General features: G+C 42.2%; 1 protein-coding gene across 2 annotated transcripts in view; it reads left to right on the top strand.

Annotated features, from left to right (window-relative positions):
- Positions 1-14,339, top strand: part of RUFY1 (RUN and FYVE domain containing 1) — a 229,922-nt gene that overhangs the window by 23,099 nt on the left and 192,484 nt on the right. For both annotated transcript variants that reach the window (XM_040344683.1, XM_040344684.1), the window contains exons 2-3: positions 4,078-4,183; positions 13,833-13,996. In XM_040344683.1, the coding sequence (XP_040200617.1) occupies positions 13,840-13,996 (157 nt within the window). In that variant the 5' untranslated portion in view covers positions 4,078-4,183; positions 13,833-13,839. The remainder of the gene's footprint in view (positions 1-4,077; positions 4,184-13,832; positions 13,997-14,339) is intronic.

The raw sequence follows: 14,339 nt of genomic DNA, 5'->3' as shown, positions 1-14,339 counted from the left end.
ATAGATGTTGAAAAGCACCGGTGACAGGGGGGATCCTTGGGGGACTCCACATGACACCGTGCGCTTTTCCGACGTGAAAGAACCCAGTTTAACTGTTTGTGATCGGTTTTCAAGAAAGGAAGAAAACCATGGTAAATCACCTTCTGCGACTTCTGCTACCTTGGCTAGTCGCATCAGTAACAGTTCGTGGTCTCCCGTGTCAAAGGCTGCGCTTAGGTCCAGCAGAACCAGGAGACAAGATTCTCCTTCGTCTGCGGCCTCGAGGGCATCGTCCCATATTTTGAGTAAGGCCGTTTCTGTCCCGTGTCCGGGACGGAAGCCTGATTGTAATGGATCCAGTAGATTGTGGGTATCTAGATGCTGTTGCAGCTGTTGTACCACTACTTTCTCCATTATCTTGGAGAGAACATTTAGGCCTGTTATGGGACGGCGGTGAGTTGGGTCCTTGGGATCCAGGTTAGGTTTTTTCAAGATGGGCTGGATTGTGCCCTCTTTCAACAGGGATGGCACTGTGCCTTCCTTAAATGACTGGTTTATAAGCTGTGTGATGGGTGGTGCCAGGATGTCGGCACATTCCTTCAGCAGTTTGGTGGGGATGATATCATTGGGCGATGTGCTGTTCCGCAAAGCACCAATGAGATTTTTTGTGGTATCGATGGAGATCGGTTCCAGAGTGAACTTTGTTGATTGTAGAGCGTTTCTGTGGGTGTTTTGTGGTTGATTGACGGTGGGGTTGAGGGGGGTATTGTTTTGCAAGATGCTTTCCCGGATTCTTTCAATTTTGTTGATGAAGAAATCCGATAGTTCATTACATTGGGGACTTCAAGACATCCTGGATTCATGGTCTGGGTGACCATCTTGAAGAGTGACCCTTTAATACTGAAAAATTGTAGTCAATATCTGCTATTGCTCATTGTGTTTTAATTGATGGGAAATATAAAGAAAAGGAGAGGAATAGGCATAAAGAGTAAAAAGAAGAAAATTACATCATGTTAATTTTATTCGGTAAAAGTGTCAATGTGGGTATCGTTGAAAATCCAGGAACAGAGAAGTCTGCGGGTTGCTTTATGCAATAATACTATGTGCCTCGAGGGGATACGATATCGGTGTAAGCTTGGGAATATCTGAAGACGAGCCAGGGCTGCCAAGTCTCATGAAATCTCTCAACTGTATCATTGGCCTGTGCCAGAGTCTCCTCCATTTCATGAGTATCCACAATCCTTTGGAGCCAGTCTGCAATAGAGATGGTACCCGCTGCATTTTCCGATTTTAAGGACTTAAGGAAATAAGGACTTGGCCGCATTAAGTAGGTGCCTTGAGAGGAAGTGTTTATATTTCTAGAATGTAAAATTGGTTATGTGCAATAACTGGGCATGCAGCGTTCAGAGTGAGTTTGGTTTCTGTGATCTGTTTTATTGGTACAATGACCTCGTCCCAAAATGGAACAATCAACAGGCAATGTCACCAAATATGGGACAATGAGCCCCTCTCCTTCAGACACCTCCAGCAAGGCGCTGGGGTCTGTGGGTTCCAGCTATGCAACTTGGCCGGTGTGTTATACCAATGCGTCAACAGTTTTATATGCCGTCTCTTGCATTTTTGTGCTGAAAGAACATTTTTGGGTGAAGATGCAAGCATACCTCCATTGTTTGGTTGAAATCTCCAGTCCTAGTTCCTCCAACCATTTCCTCCTGAGTCCATCCATAACAGTTGTCTTGGAAGATTACAACCAGGTATTTGCTGTAGAGGTGGCTCTTGGTCTAGGTAATTGAGTGCCCTCTTGGTAGATGGCTTCTAGATCTGTGAGGGGTCTGAAAAAGTTTTCCTTGTTTGTGTCCCCCCCCCCCCCCCAAATAGCTGTGCAATTATAGATATGCCCAGAAGGGGTAGCATCCCCCAGCCAACAAAGTGTTTGATTGAAAAGCAGGGTTACCTATGCCAGGTACAAAGTCAGGATTATCCATTATCAGTGTTAAAGGGCCGAGAGAGGAAGTGACAATTGAATTTTTAGCTATGTTATGGAAAATTTCTAAGGTGATTCCCGTTGGGTCCCTACGTATGGTGAGGGGGTAGCTCTTCCATGGAATCCAAGGGGAAAATTTTAGCGGGATTGAGTTCAAGTCTGTCTCCAAGGAAAATGCCAGTCAATTATTCTGGTTATGTGTGTTGCCTGGTGGTATTTTCAGAAGTCAGGGAATCCCAACCCCCCCCCCCCCTTGTCTTTAGGTTTTGTCAATGGGGTGAATTTAAGTCTTGGTTTGGATTTGGACTTGAGATGACCGGGTTAGTCACAAAGAATAACAGATCGTCCGCGTAGGCAGCTACTTTAAATTCCCTGTCCTGGACCCTAAAACCGGAGACGCCCTTGTTAGCATTAATCAGTCTATAATAAATGGTTCCAGGGTTAAAACGAACAGGAGGGGTGAAAGTGGGCAACCCTGTCTGGTGTCGTTTTTTATAAGGACTGTGTCAGACAGTGCGCCATTAATTTTAAGTTTTGCCGACGGGTTTTGGTAAAGAGCCGAAATCCTAGCCATCATGTGCAGGGCTCTTTCACACGGAGGTTTCTTTTTTTTTTCGTTCAGTTCGTTTTTTTTGGGTGAAAAACTGATGTGAATGTCAATTTTGACATCCGTTTTCATGTCCGCGAACGTCCGCTTTACATCCGTGAATGTCGGGGGGGCCAGAGAACGAATCAGCCGGTGCTGGCTGGGAAGCATAGAGATGACTGGTGACCAGATGGTCACCAGGCATCTCTATGACCATCAGAGGCCCAGGCGCGACGTTATGACGTCACGCCCGGGTACCCGGAAGTAAACAAAGCCGCAATCGCGGCTGTCGGCATGAGATTTTTTTTTTCACAATCTCATGCTTGTAAGCCTGGAGGAGAGATGTGGGGTCTTATTGACCCCACATCTCTCCATAAGGAGGACCTGTCACAGTGATTCCTATTACAAGGGATGTTTACATTCCTTGTAATAGGAATAAAAGTGATCAAAAAAAAAAAAAGTGTAAAAATAAAAAAATGAAGAAGTTAAAATAATTTTTTTTAATTCAAATTATTTTATTTTTTTTAAACGCCCCTGTCCCCGGTAGCTCGCGCTCAAAAGCAAGCAAGTCCTGCCCTCATATGTAAACGCTGTTCAAACCCCACATGTGAGGTATCTTTGCGTGCGTTGGGGCGTGTGCAACAATTCTAGCACTAGATCTCCTCTGTAACTCGAAAATAGTAACCTGTAAAAAAAAAAAATTAAGCGTTGCCTATGGAGATTTTTAGGTACCAAAGTTTGGCGCCATTCCATGAGTGCGCAATTTTAAAGCGTGACATGTTAGGTATCTATTTACTCTGCGTAACATCTTTCACATTATACAAAAAAATTGGGTTAACTTTACAGTTTTGTTACTTTTTAAATCATGAAACAATTTTTCCCAAAAAAAGGCGTTTGAAAAAATATTGAAAAAATATTGCCCAAATACCGTGCGGAAAAAAAAGTTGCAATGACCGCCATTTTATTCCCTAGGGTGTCTGCTAAAAAAAAAATATATATAATGTTTGGGGTCTCTGATTAATTTTCTAGCAAAAAAATTGTGATTTTTACATGAAGGAGAGAAGTGCCAAAATAGGCCCGGTGGTCAAGTGGTTAAAGTGGAGGTCCACCCACCGCTTGAAAAATTAAAAGCCAGCAGCTGCACATACTATGCGTGAGGCTCCGCTTCTCTCTCCTATTGGCCTGGAGGTGGGGGGAAGGAGGATGGAGCCGAGCGGTGACGTCAAGAAACACTGCGCAGGCTCCCGGAAGTGAAGACAGGATACCTGTGAAGGACATGTATCCCCCCCCCTCCGAAAGGTGCCAAATGTGGCACCAGAGGGGGGGGGGAAATCAGACAAGTGGAAGTTCCACTTTTGGGTGGAACTCCGCTTTAGCGGGGGTTAGCAACCAGTAGATTGCAGACAGGTGACTGGTAGATCACCTGTTACTTTGTAACTATGAGACAGACTGATTGTGTAGTTGGGGCCCCTCATTGCGTTACTCCCAGAGTAAGAATGTTCACAAATCTAGAGGTTATTTTTCTTAGGTCCAGGAGAAGATCTTCACCCTGAAGGCAGAAGTAGAGATCAGGATTGGTTCTTTTGGTCATACAGAAGCAAGAGTGGAGGTTAAAGCTGCGGCATAACAAAAGGTAAGCACATAGTGTGAGATTTGCTGGAAGAAACCATGTACAGTAGAATTGTTATCTTTTTAGAAATTTGTTATGCATTAAAAAAGACTTCAATGGAAATGCAGTGGAAACTCATGAAACATAAGTGGTTGCATTTTTTTTTTTTAATGTGTGTCTTTTGTGTTTTGCTGGTTTCTCTTGCAAGACAACAGATGCCTCCCACAAATGTACAATTACACTTTACTGACTATGGTTATTTCCTAGTGTCACCCCCAGCTGTGGTTTTATAGAGCCTAATGAATAGAAATCAATACTAAATTGATTAAACCACGCTCCTAAAGTTTTAAAGTGCAAAGTGATAATATGATAATATGTGTGTAAAAAGTCCAAACGCAAAATTAGTTCAATAGTGCAAATCGTGAATGTGAATAATGAACGAAACAGGTTTCGTTGGTGCACACCAACGAAACCGGTAGGGCGCTTGATTGTGATACATAATTTCCGCTGTTTTTTTGAGGCGCCGCTGGAACGCACCACGGCGTCTCCATGCACATGGATTTTTAAGCTGCAAGCATTTGCTGTTTTAACTTGTTTTTATCATTTATTTTTTTTGGAATAAAATTGTGACATACTTCACTATGGAAGCCCTTTTTTATTTTTTATTTTTTTTCCCCCATTAACCATTGGACAACTCTCCTCAAATCGTTTTTTGCCTGGGAACGTGTTTAAACGATCTGGATTCCTTTTTGGTGTGAGTGTCCTTGAGGTCGGTAAATGTTGGGGTCATCATTGGGATCGTGTACAACTCCTGCTGGATATACCCATATGTGCTTTATGCCTACCTGTAATAGGGGTCATGGAAGTTTGGTGAATGTGTGGCAGGTGATGGTGGTGGAAGAAATTTCAGTCAAATATACCTACTGTCTAGCAGGAATTTGAAGATTGTGTACACTATTTGAAGAAGTTGATACATTGAGGACTCTAAGGCCCCTTTCACATGGTCGGACCGTTCAGGTCTGCCTGCCAGTTTTGTCGGTGGTCCTGAACGGCCGCTCCATACATCTCTATGGAGCGTCGGATGTCCACGGAGACATCCGACTCGATCCGCTAAAAACGATACGTCACCATCCGTCCATAGCGGATCGAATCAGGTGAGATCTGATGAAAACGGACATGCTGTCTGTTTTCGTCCGATCTCTCCATAGGAGACAGCGGCGCTGGACAAGCCCCTCCCCGCTCACTGAGCAGAGAGGAACCTGTCATCCGCCGGCTCAGCCGAGATCCACAGAGAGATCTCCCGCTGAGCTGGCGGACTCCGCTGCGACGGATCTGCCTAGTGTGAAAGGAGCCTGATGCATTGTTTGAATATTCACTATTTGTACTATTGAACTCATTTTGTGTTTTGGAATTTTTACACCCATATTACCACTTTGCATGTTTGCACTTCAAAACGGAAGGAGCGCGGTTTAATCAATTTAGTATTGATTTCTATTCATTTATTTTCTTTCAGGGCCAGTTCACACCAGACGCAGTTCTGTACAGTTTTGTATGCTTGTTTTTCTACACAAAATGCATGCACAGTGATTTCTATGTATTCCAATGGCTCTAGTTGTCTCTAGTTTTCACTATGCAGTCAGTTTCTGCACCGGAAACTGACTGCATGGTGTGAACTAGAGCCAACTAGAGTCATTGGAATACATGGAAAACACTGTGCTTGCATTTTTAGTGCAGAAAATATGCACACAAAACTGTACGGAACTGCTTCTGGTGTGAACTGGCCCTTAAGTCGGGTTCACACTGGTATGACAAACGCTCCGACATTGGGAGCTCATGTCGCATGACGTATGAAAATCAATGTTTTCCTATAAGAGCCATCTTAACTGGTCCGACACAAGTCGGTCCGACTTTGAAAAAAGTTTCTTGCACTACTTTGGTCCGACTTTGATCCTACTTCAGCCCATTGAATATCATTGAACTCGGATCAAAGTAGGATTTTTGTCCTAACCATCCGAATTGTGGAATCTGACATGTGATTACAGCAGCAGGAAAGAGAAGTTATCTCACACTGGGATTGTTTTGATTGGTCAAAGAACAAGTCAGACTATCACAAAGTCCTATCAAAGTAGTATCCTGTTTATGAAAGTCGGATGGATGTCAGACCAATGTAGGACTGATGTCGTAGAACAAAGTAGGATGAAAGTTGTATGTCTGTGTGTCCTACCAGTGTGAACCCGGCCTCATACAACGTGCTGCTCCTTATCAATACTCGCCTGTTTAATTACTTTAATTACTCTAGTTGTTGTTACTAATTATCTTTCCACTTTGCGCTGGTTCTGTTTTTTTTTTTAACCCCTCATTCACATTATAGAGCCTAATGTTAAGACCTCTTTTTTGTCTTTTTTAAGATGTACGTATGTTTTAGTAGGATTTTGGAATAAAAATGTAACTTTTATACTTGCCCCGTGCGGTTTATGGTACCTTTTTTGTACTGTACCATGAAAGTCCATAATAGCCTTAGTCCACATTCCTCTCTATACATTTGATAGGACGTAGGTACCACTTTAATGTTTCTTTACAACTGAAATTCTTTTCTAATATCTTGTTTACCATTATTATTCAAAGTAAAAGAAAATCTACAAATGTTGGATTGTCCCCAGAAAAGTAATAGAGGGGAAATCTTCCAATATGGACACTAGTTCTTGCATACCTCCCAACATTTTGGGATGGGAATGAGGGTCACCTACTAGCAAATGTATGTAGCATAGGACACACCCCCTGCAACGCCCCCTTAAAGGAGAATTAACCCAATTTTTGTTTTACCACTACTATTCCTTTATATTGGCTTTTAAAATGCACAAATGGATCTCCTCTCACTTCCTGTTTTGACTGTGGGTCAGGAAGTGAAGGGAAATCTCTGCAATGGGACACAGATGGCAATCTGTGCTCTCCTTACACCCCAGCCCCCCTGATCCCTCTTTACTGTGCCCACCTACTCTCCTGGTACCATACTCTTCCGACCTCTGCGATGTGCCATCCTGACCCCGATACCGTGCCTTTTTGGCCTCCCTGTACCATGACCTCTGTACGCTGTCCTACCTACTACTGACCTCTGTACACTGCCCCTACATATCGCTGACCTCTGTACACTGCCCTACAAACTACTGGCCAGAAATCAGAGCAGATAGCCAGGCCTGAAACTTGTCAAGAAAAGCAGCCTGCCGTACCAGATGTTCTTTTTTTCATGATGGATTCCGGCATTAGATTTGAAGGGATGGCCAATTACTCCTCGGACATGAAAAAATTGTGAATGAAAGTGAATACAGAGTTTCTCACTGAAGCTAACGTTTCATGTAGGCTAAGTTTATATTTTTACAGTGACATTAGGTTTAGTAGATTTTCTTTGCCCTCCTAACACTCCAGCGCTCCCAATGCCACAGCATCATGCCCTTCTTTCACCCAGTCCCCTTGACACCACAGCTCTCCTGATGTCCCAGCACAATGCCCTCCTGACACCACAATACCATTACCTTCTGACCCCCCAGTATTATGCTCTTCTTACACCCCAGCACCCCTGATCCCCCTGTCATCTCTGACAAATGGAGACCAGTCCTACTGCTCTCTGTGACTCCAGCTCATGATCAACTAATGGTTTTATTGCTTCCTGCAGTTCACAACCTAGAATATTGCTCTCTGCTTGAGTATGGTGCCATTCTCTGTCTTCCTTATCTCCCATCGGGTGTAGCCCCCTCCTCAGCGCTATACCAGGAGGATTCCACCACATTCTTGTAGGATTTTATGGACCAAATTGCTGGCTATGACCACAGAGGCCATAAGCATGCTTCCATGTCTTCCCCTGCAGAACCCTTATCTGATCTACCTGCGTCATTAGCGGCCTCTGCATTGTTAGCCACCAAGAATCTATCAGACACTGAGTCGCTTACATCCTTAACTGACGACCCAACATCTGAGGAGTCGCAGGCTGCCACTATTACTTCCAGACTTCAATACCTTTTTGTTGGCTCTTACTCCATACGTTTCTACTGTAAAACTCAAGGTTCAGCCGGCTGCTTCTACCAGTGCTAAAAGAGTCCCTAAGACTGGCAAGACCTTTACATTGCACCCATTGTTTTTTCGCTGTCCTTTAATGGAGACGGTAAGAAAAATGACAGTGTTCGCCTCTCTCAACCATCTATCAGCCCCACACCTGTTTGAGGAGGATTAAATAGTGGGCTCCCCATTCCCATGGATCTGCCAGTATCTATCATAATAAAGCCTTAATCATCCCTGTTAAGGATGTGTCTGTTTTCAAGGACCTCATTGACAGGCCCTTTTTTTATACTGTTTTATTTGGCAGGCCCTGCTTTGTAACCTGTCCTGTGTGAGACGCTAGTCTGCCAAACTCTAGATGATTGCACTAAGGCCATCAGAAGATATCTGGTTGCTATTGAACCTGAACATTACTTGGGGAGCACTTGCAGCTTTGAACCACTGTGTAAATATGTTGTTATAGGTCTCTCCTCTTCTTTCCTGTATGAGTCTCCTGTCGGTTAACACAAGGAGGCTCTATGGCTCAAGTGTTGGGTGGCAGAATCGACTTTCAAAAGTGCCTGCTTTGCATGCCATTCAAGGAACAGCATCCTGGACACCATTGTCATGGATGTCACTAGGAACTAGAGTATCAACCTACCCCAACAGAGAAAAGCCAGGGCTCAGCTTAGGAAGAATCATCTGTTCTCAGAAGCTAAGAAGAGTTATTTTGTTACGCACAGGCCAGCCACCAAAAATCAAAAACAAAGGCTGGTTCCAGGTCTGTCTGCAAACCCTAGACTTCCAAGACCCCCAAGCCCTTGGATAAATCTTCCTCAGCATGAAGGGCATCCTAGTTTTGGGAGACATCTGTTCATCTTTGTGGACATTTGAACAGCCAGCATCTTGGATTCTTGGTGAGGGAGGTAGTTTCCAGGGGCCACAAGCTAGAATTCTGTTCTCAACCACCTCCTCAGTTCACATCTTCCAACCTCCCCATGTCCCCTCACAAACTATCATATCTCTGTGCAGCCCTTGCTAGTTTTCTAGAGCAAAGGGGTCATCACCTAGCACCTGCAGTTGAACGGTTGATTCAGGGGTTCCACACCAAGCCGTTCACATTTCCTAAACCAAATAATCTGCCCCATTTTGGATATCGAAGCCCTAAATGTCTTCATTTGGTCCTGGAAATGCTGCATTGAATCCAACAGGTCTGTCATATCCACTCTTCATCAGGCAGACTTTCTGACCTATGTGAATATTAAGCATGTGTACTTGCATGTTCCTATTTTTCAGTTTATCAGTGGTACATTTGCCTTATTGTGGGACACCAACATATCTAGCTTGTGATCCTGACAAAGTGCTGGACCCTATACACTTAACGTAAGCTCTCAGAGCATCTTTCCTGTGGGACATCTGGACAAGCTCCTGTTGAGGAAGCAGTTGGCACAAGTGTTTGCCAACAATGTGTCCAAACCAGTCAGACCTTTCAAAAATTTAGTTGGATCCTGGATCCTCAGAAGTCAGTGCTTGGGTCTTAGTCTCAGTATTTGGGTCTTATCCTAGGCACAATTCAAACCAGAGTTTTCCTTCCCCAGCAGAAAACACCTAACTTTCCACTCACAGACTTTGAGTCTTCAGCCCAGAAGTCATCCAATTACTTCTGTGAAAAATGTGTATAAATCTCGCACCTGTTAAATGAAAATTTTTAAATATAAGCCGCTATCCCCAACTGACCAAAATGGAAAGACGTAGTGAAAAGAAATAATATATAGTAATATATTAATGGGGGTGCTCAAAAAAATAATTAAAAAAAATATTGATTACTAATATAAACACCTGCCTGCCCACACCATCAGAATTGCTAAAAAAATAGTGTGTGAACCTATAAGAAAAAAATAGAACAGATAAATTAGTTTTTTAAATGATAAAGTGCACTAGTAAATTGTAAGCCACGGGTAATGTTGTGAAACAAATATGAACACCACTATGTAAACCCGATTAATATATTGACTCTAAAACCAACTGAATGGGACCAGAACCATAAAGTGATACTGCTTGCAATGCAATTGCCAAAACAAAACAGAACTGAACCAGTCCTAATAAAGTCCTTGAAAATAAATTTGTGCAAGAACACAATAGTGACAATCTTGATAGTGGTTTTCTTGAAAAACATCCATTGAAGGAACCAATCCAAAACTTAAAGTGATTTGCTACATTCACCTTCACCACAGTTGCAAACAATAAACTACACCCAAAAGTGCTCAGGGTAAGGATGGCAGCTTACCAGAGCACATTAGACCTCTTTTTTAATTAAAAGGGTCAATGTGCTTGTTGTTATAATGGATGATGGCAGATAAAGGGATTTGATGCAGACGAGATCAGAGCTTCTCACACACTGGCAGGCTCAAATCAGGATATGCAAATAACAAGATAGACCAAACCTAGTGTAATCCCATTTAATAAAAAAGTTTAAAATACAAATAACATGCCAAGTGGCCGCTTACATTTGTAGGTGCCTCGAACCCGGCACTGAGGCTGGATAGCAGTTAATACACAAAGTCCTGTTATGGAGATGCCTGACGTGCGTTCCACCTGTGACGGCGGTGAACCAGGGGGACCGAAAGTGACGTAATCACGTGACCTAGTTGCGCCTCGACGGCTGTTTCGTTATTCACGTCATCAGGAAGCGTGCTTGGGTCACGATAATACTTCCATTATAAAGGCTTGTCAATTAACTATCTTATGGGCGGAGTAGGGAACTGGATCCAGCCTCTGACCCGGGTCCTCCCATCCAAATAGTATGGAAACTGACTAATTCGTAACGAAACAGCTGTCGAGGCGCAACTAGGTCACGTGATTACGTCACTTCCGGTCCCCCTGGTTCACCGCTGTCACAGGTGGAACGCACGCCAGGCATCTCCATAACAGGACTTTGTGCCGGGTTCGAGGCACCTACAAATGTAAGCGGCCACTTGGCATGTTATTTGTATTTTAAACTTTTTTATTAAATGGGATTACACTATGTTCGGTCTATCTTGTTATTTGCATATCCTGATTTGAGCCTGCCAGTGTGTGAGAAGCTCTGATCTCGTCTGCATCAAACCCCTCTATCTGCCATCATCCATTTTAACAACAAGCACATTAGACCTCTTTGTTTAATTAAAAGGGTCAATGTGCTCTGGTAAGCTGCCATCCTTACCTTGAGCACTTTTGGGTGTCGTTTATTGTTTGCAACTGTGGCGAAGGTGAATGTAGCAAGTCACTTTAAGTTTTGGATTGGTTCCTTCAATGGATGTTTTTCAAGAAAACCACTATCAAGATTGTCACTATTGTGTTCTTGCACAAATTTCTTTTGGAAAGGACTTTATTAGGACTGGTTCAGTTCTGTTTTGGCAATTGCATTGCAAGCAGTATCACTTTATGGTTCTGGTCCCATTCAGTTGGGTTTAGAGTCAATATATTAATCGGGTTTACACAGTGGTGTTCATATTTGTTTCACAACAATACCCGTGCACTTTATCATTTAAAACTAATTTATCTGTTCTAATTTTTTCTTATAGGTTCACACACTATTTTTTTAGCAATTCAGATGGTGTGGGCAGGCTGGTGTTGACATTTTTTATTGATTACTAATATAATTATTAATTTTTTGAGCGCCCCCATTAATATATTACTATATATTTAATTTTTTTCATCCAGTTGCTTCTGCATGAGAGTTCTAGGGATGAAGGTAGCTTCCTTCGAGGCAGTCTGGTTTAGCCAGTTCTATTACAAACTCCTACATTTCAAAATCCTGTGATCATGAGAAAAGTAATTTCAGCCCTTGGACAGATTAATTCACCAGGCACCAAACGCCAGGTTGTTTCTGGCCTTGTGACTCAAAAATCCTGCTCTGGAATTGGACAAACTTTTTCTTCTGAGCTCTTGGAAGACCCTCCTGATGTCAGTCTGTCGGGCTAGAAAGAGTCCCAGACACCTTGTCAGTGCAGGGGACTTGGACTTGGTGACATTTGATCACCTCTGCGGTTTACATTTTTTTGTGCTATAAACAATAATAGAGCAACAATTTTGAAAATAAACTATTTTTACTTTTTTGCTATAATAAATATCCCCCAAAAATATATAAAAAAACATTGTTTTTCCTCAGTTTAGGCCGATATGTATTCTTCTACATATTTTTGTTAAAAAAAATAAACGTATATTGATTGGTTTGCGCAAAAGTTATAGCGTCTATAAAATGGGGGATAGAATTATGGCATTTTCATTATTAATAAACCAACAATAGCAGAAGGTTGACCAATTGGTGGCGGTAAAAAGCAGAAAAAACATGTGATTTTGGGAAAGTTTGTTGAAAAAGTCCTGCCGTGTGTATGCATACCAAGTTCACGGCAAACACCCTTCAAACAAAAATCCACGGAAAAGTTTGTTTGAAGTCCGTCCGTGTGTATGAGGCTTTAGACCACAGATGTCAAACACAAGGCCCGCGGGCCGAGTCCGGCCCTCCAGGCCATTTCATGTGGCCCTCGCACCTCTCCTGCAGCTGCAGGGAGAGCTCCAGCCCTCCTCTAGTCCTTCTCAAGACCCTTACTATCTGCTTTTAAGCAATGCATCCAGCTTCTTCCCAGCAGCAGCATAAGAAAAGGGGGTGCACTGTGATGTAAGGAAGAGTGGGGGACTCAACTTCTGATGGTGGGTTGGCTCTTAACATCTAATGTAAGGGGAGGGGATGCGCTGGACATCTAATCTTACAGATATAATCGGCCTTTTGAGGGCAATCATAATGCTCATGCGGCCCACGATGAAATTGAGTTTGACACCCTTGCTTTAGACTGTTTGAGAGAACACTGCAGCGTGCACTGGATTTCTGGCATGATCAACATGAGACATTCATTATTATGGCTTGCATACACTTTGTAGTGTATATAGTGGGAAAGGGTTAGACCTTCCTCTGGAAAGATTTACCACTTTATTTGTACAAGTGGTCATTATCACTGATGGAGAAAGTGAGAAGTCTAAAATGTATAAAGCCCCAAGCAAGAGGTAAGGGGCAATCTTCTAAAAGGGACACCTGCCCAAGAGATGATTTCTTCGCACTTTTTCACTATTTTTGTTTGGGACAGGAAGTATAGACATGTTCCCAAATTGTGTACCACACACAGCAAAAAAAATAATAATCTCCTGGCAGGGGGTTTAACCCTTCCTTTTTTGTATCTTTAAAAAAATAATGGTTTTGCATGCACTTTACGTTTACAGCTGGCAACAGTAAGTGTGAAAAGCAGCACAAATAATCCTACACTAAAAGTATTATTTGATACATACAGTAAAAAGGTTTTCAAGAAACAGTTAGAGTAGTAAAGTGATTATTATTTGTATATTTATTCCTGATATCGATCTGATCAGTGGGGCACATTGTAAAAGGAACATTTACATGTGAATAAAAGATAAAGTAAATAGGCCCATGCATAATATGCAGGTACCTAGAGGCACTTGCACAAACTTTCAGATGTCTAAAATAATGTTGCAGGACCCTGAAACATAGGGCACTTTAGTCTTACCTATTTTCTTTCTCAACAGCAGTCATGCATATGGTGCTTCTTTCTGTTTAACAGATCTTATTTTAAATATATGCGTCTCTCATAGGCCGAGAAGATGGATGAACGTACCAACTTAATGAACATGATGAAGATCAGCATAAAAGTGCTGATCCAGTCTGCTCTTAATCTAGGTCGGAGTGTGGATTCTGAATACCCACCATTACAACAATTTTTTTGCATAATGGAACATTGCTTGAAGCATGGATTAAAAGGTAAATATCTGTAATGCGAAACAGTAAATTGTTTGTTTACACTGTTTTACTGCAAATTTCTATTTAAAACCTATTTCACAGGTATGAATAATTGTGTCTAATAATATAACAATACTAAACTGATTAAATAAAATAAAGTTGTCATAATCGGCACAAAAATTGTGAACTAACCAATAAATTAATACATTTAAAAACTAAAAAATTATATCTAAAATGCAATGCTGACCAGCTAACCACTGTGTAAGTGATTTCACAACACTTCAAATATTGAATACAAAATAAAATTCAGTGTAGCGCAGCAAAAATTATAACCATGTGATCACACACAAATGTATAATGTGAT

This window comes from Rana temporaria, chromosome 3, assembly GCF_905171775.1.
Source record: "Rana temporaria chromosome 3, aRanTem1.1, whole genome shotgun sequence".
In the NCBI taxonomy this organism is placed as follows: Eukaryota; Metazoa; Chordata; class Amphibia; order Anura; family Ranidae; genus Rana; species Rana temporaria.
The sequence above is the reverse complement of the archived record's forward strand: the minus strand, read 5'-3'. Positions and strand labels throughout refer to the sequence as shown.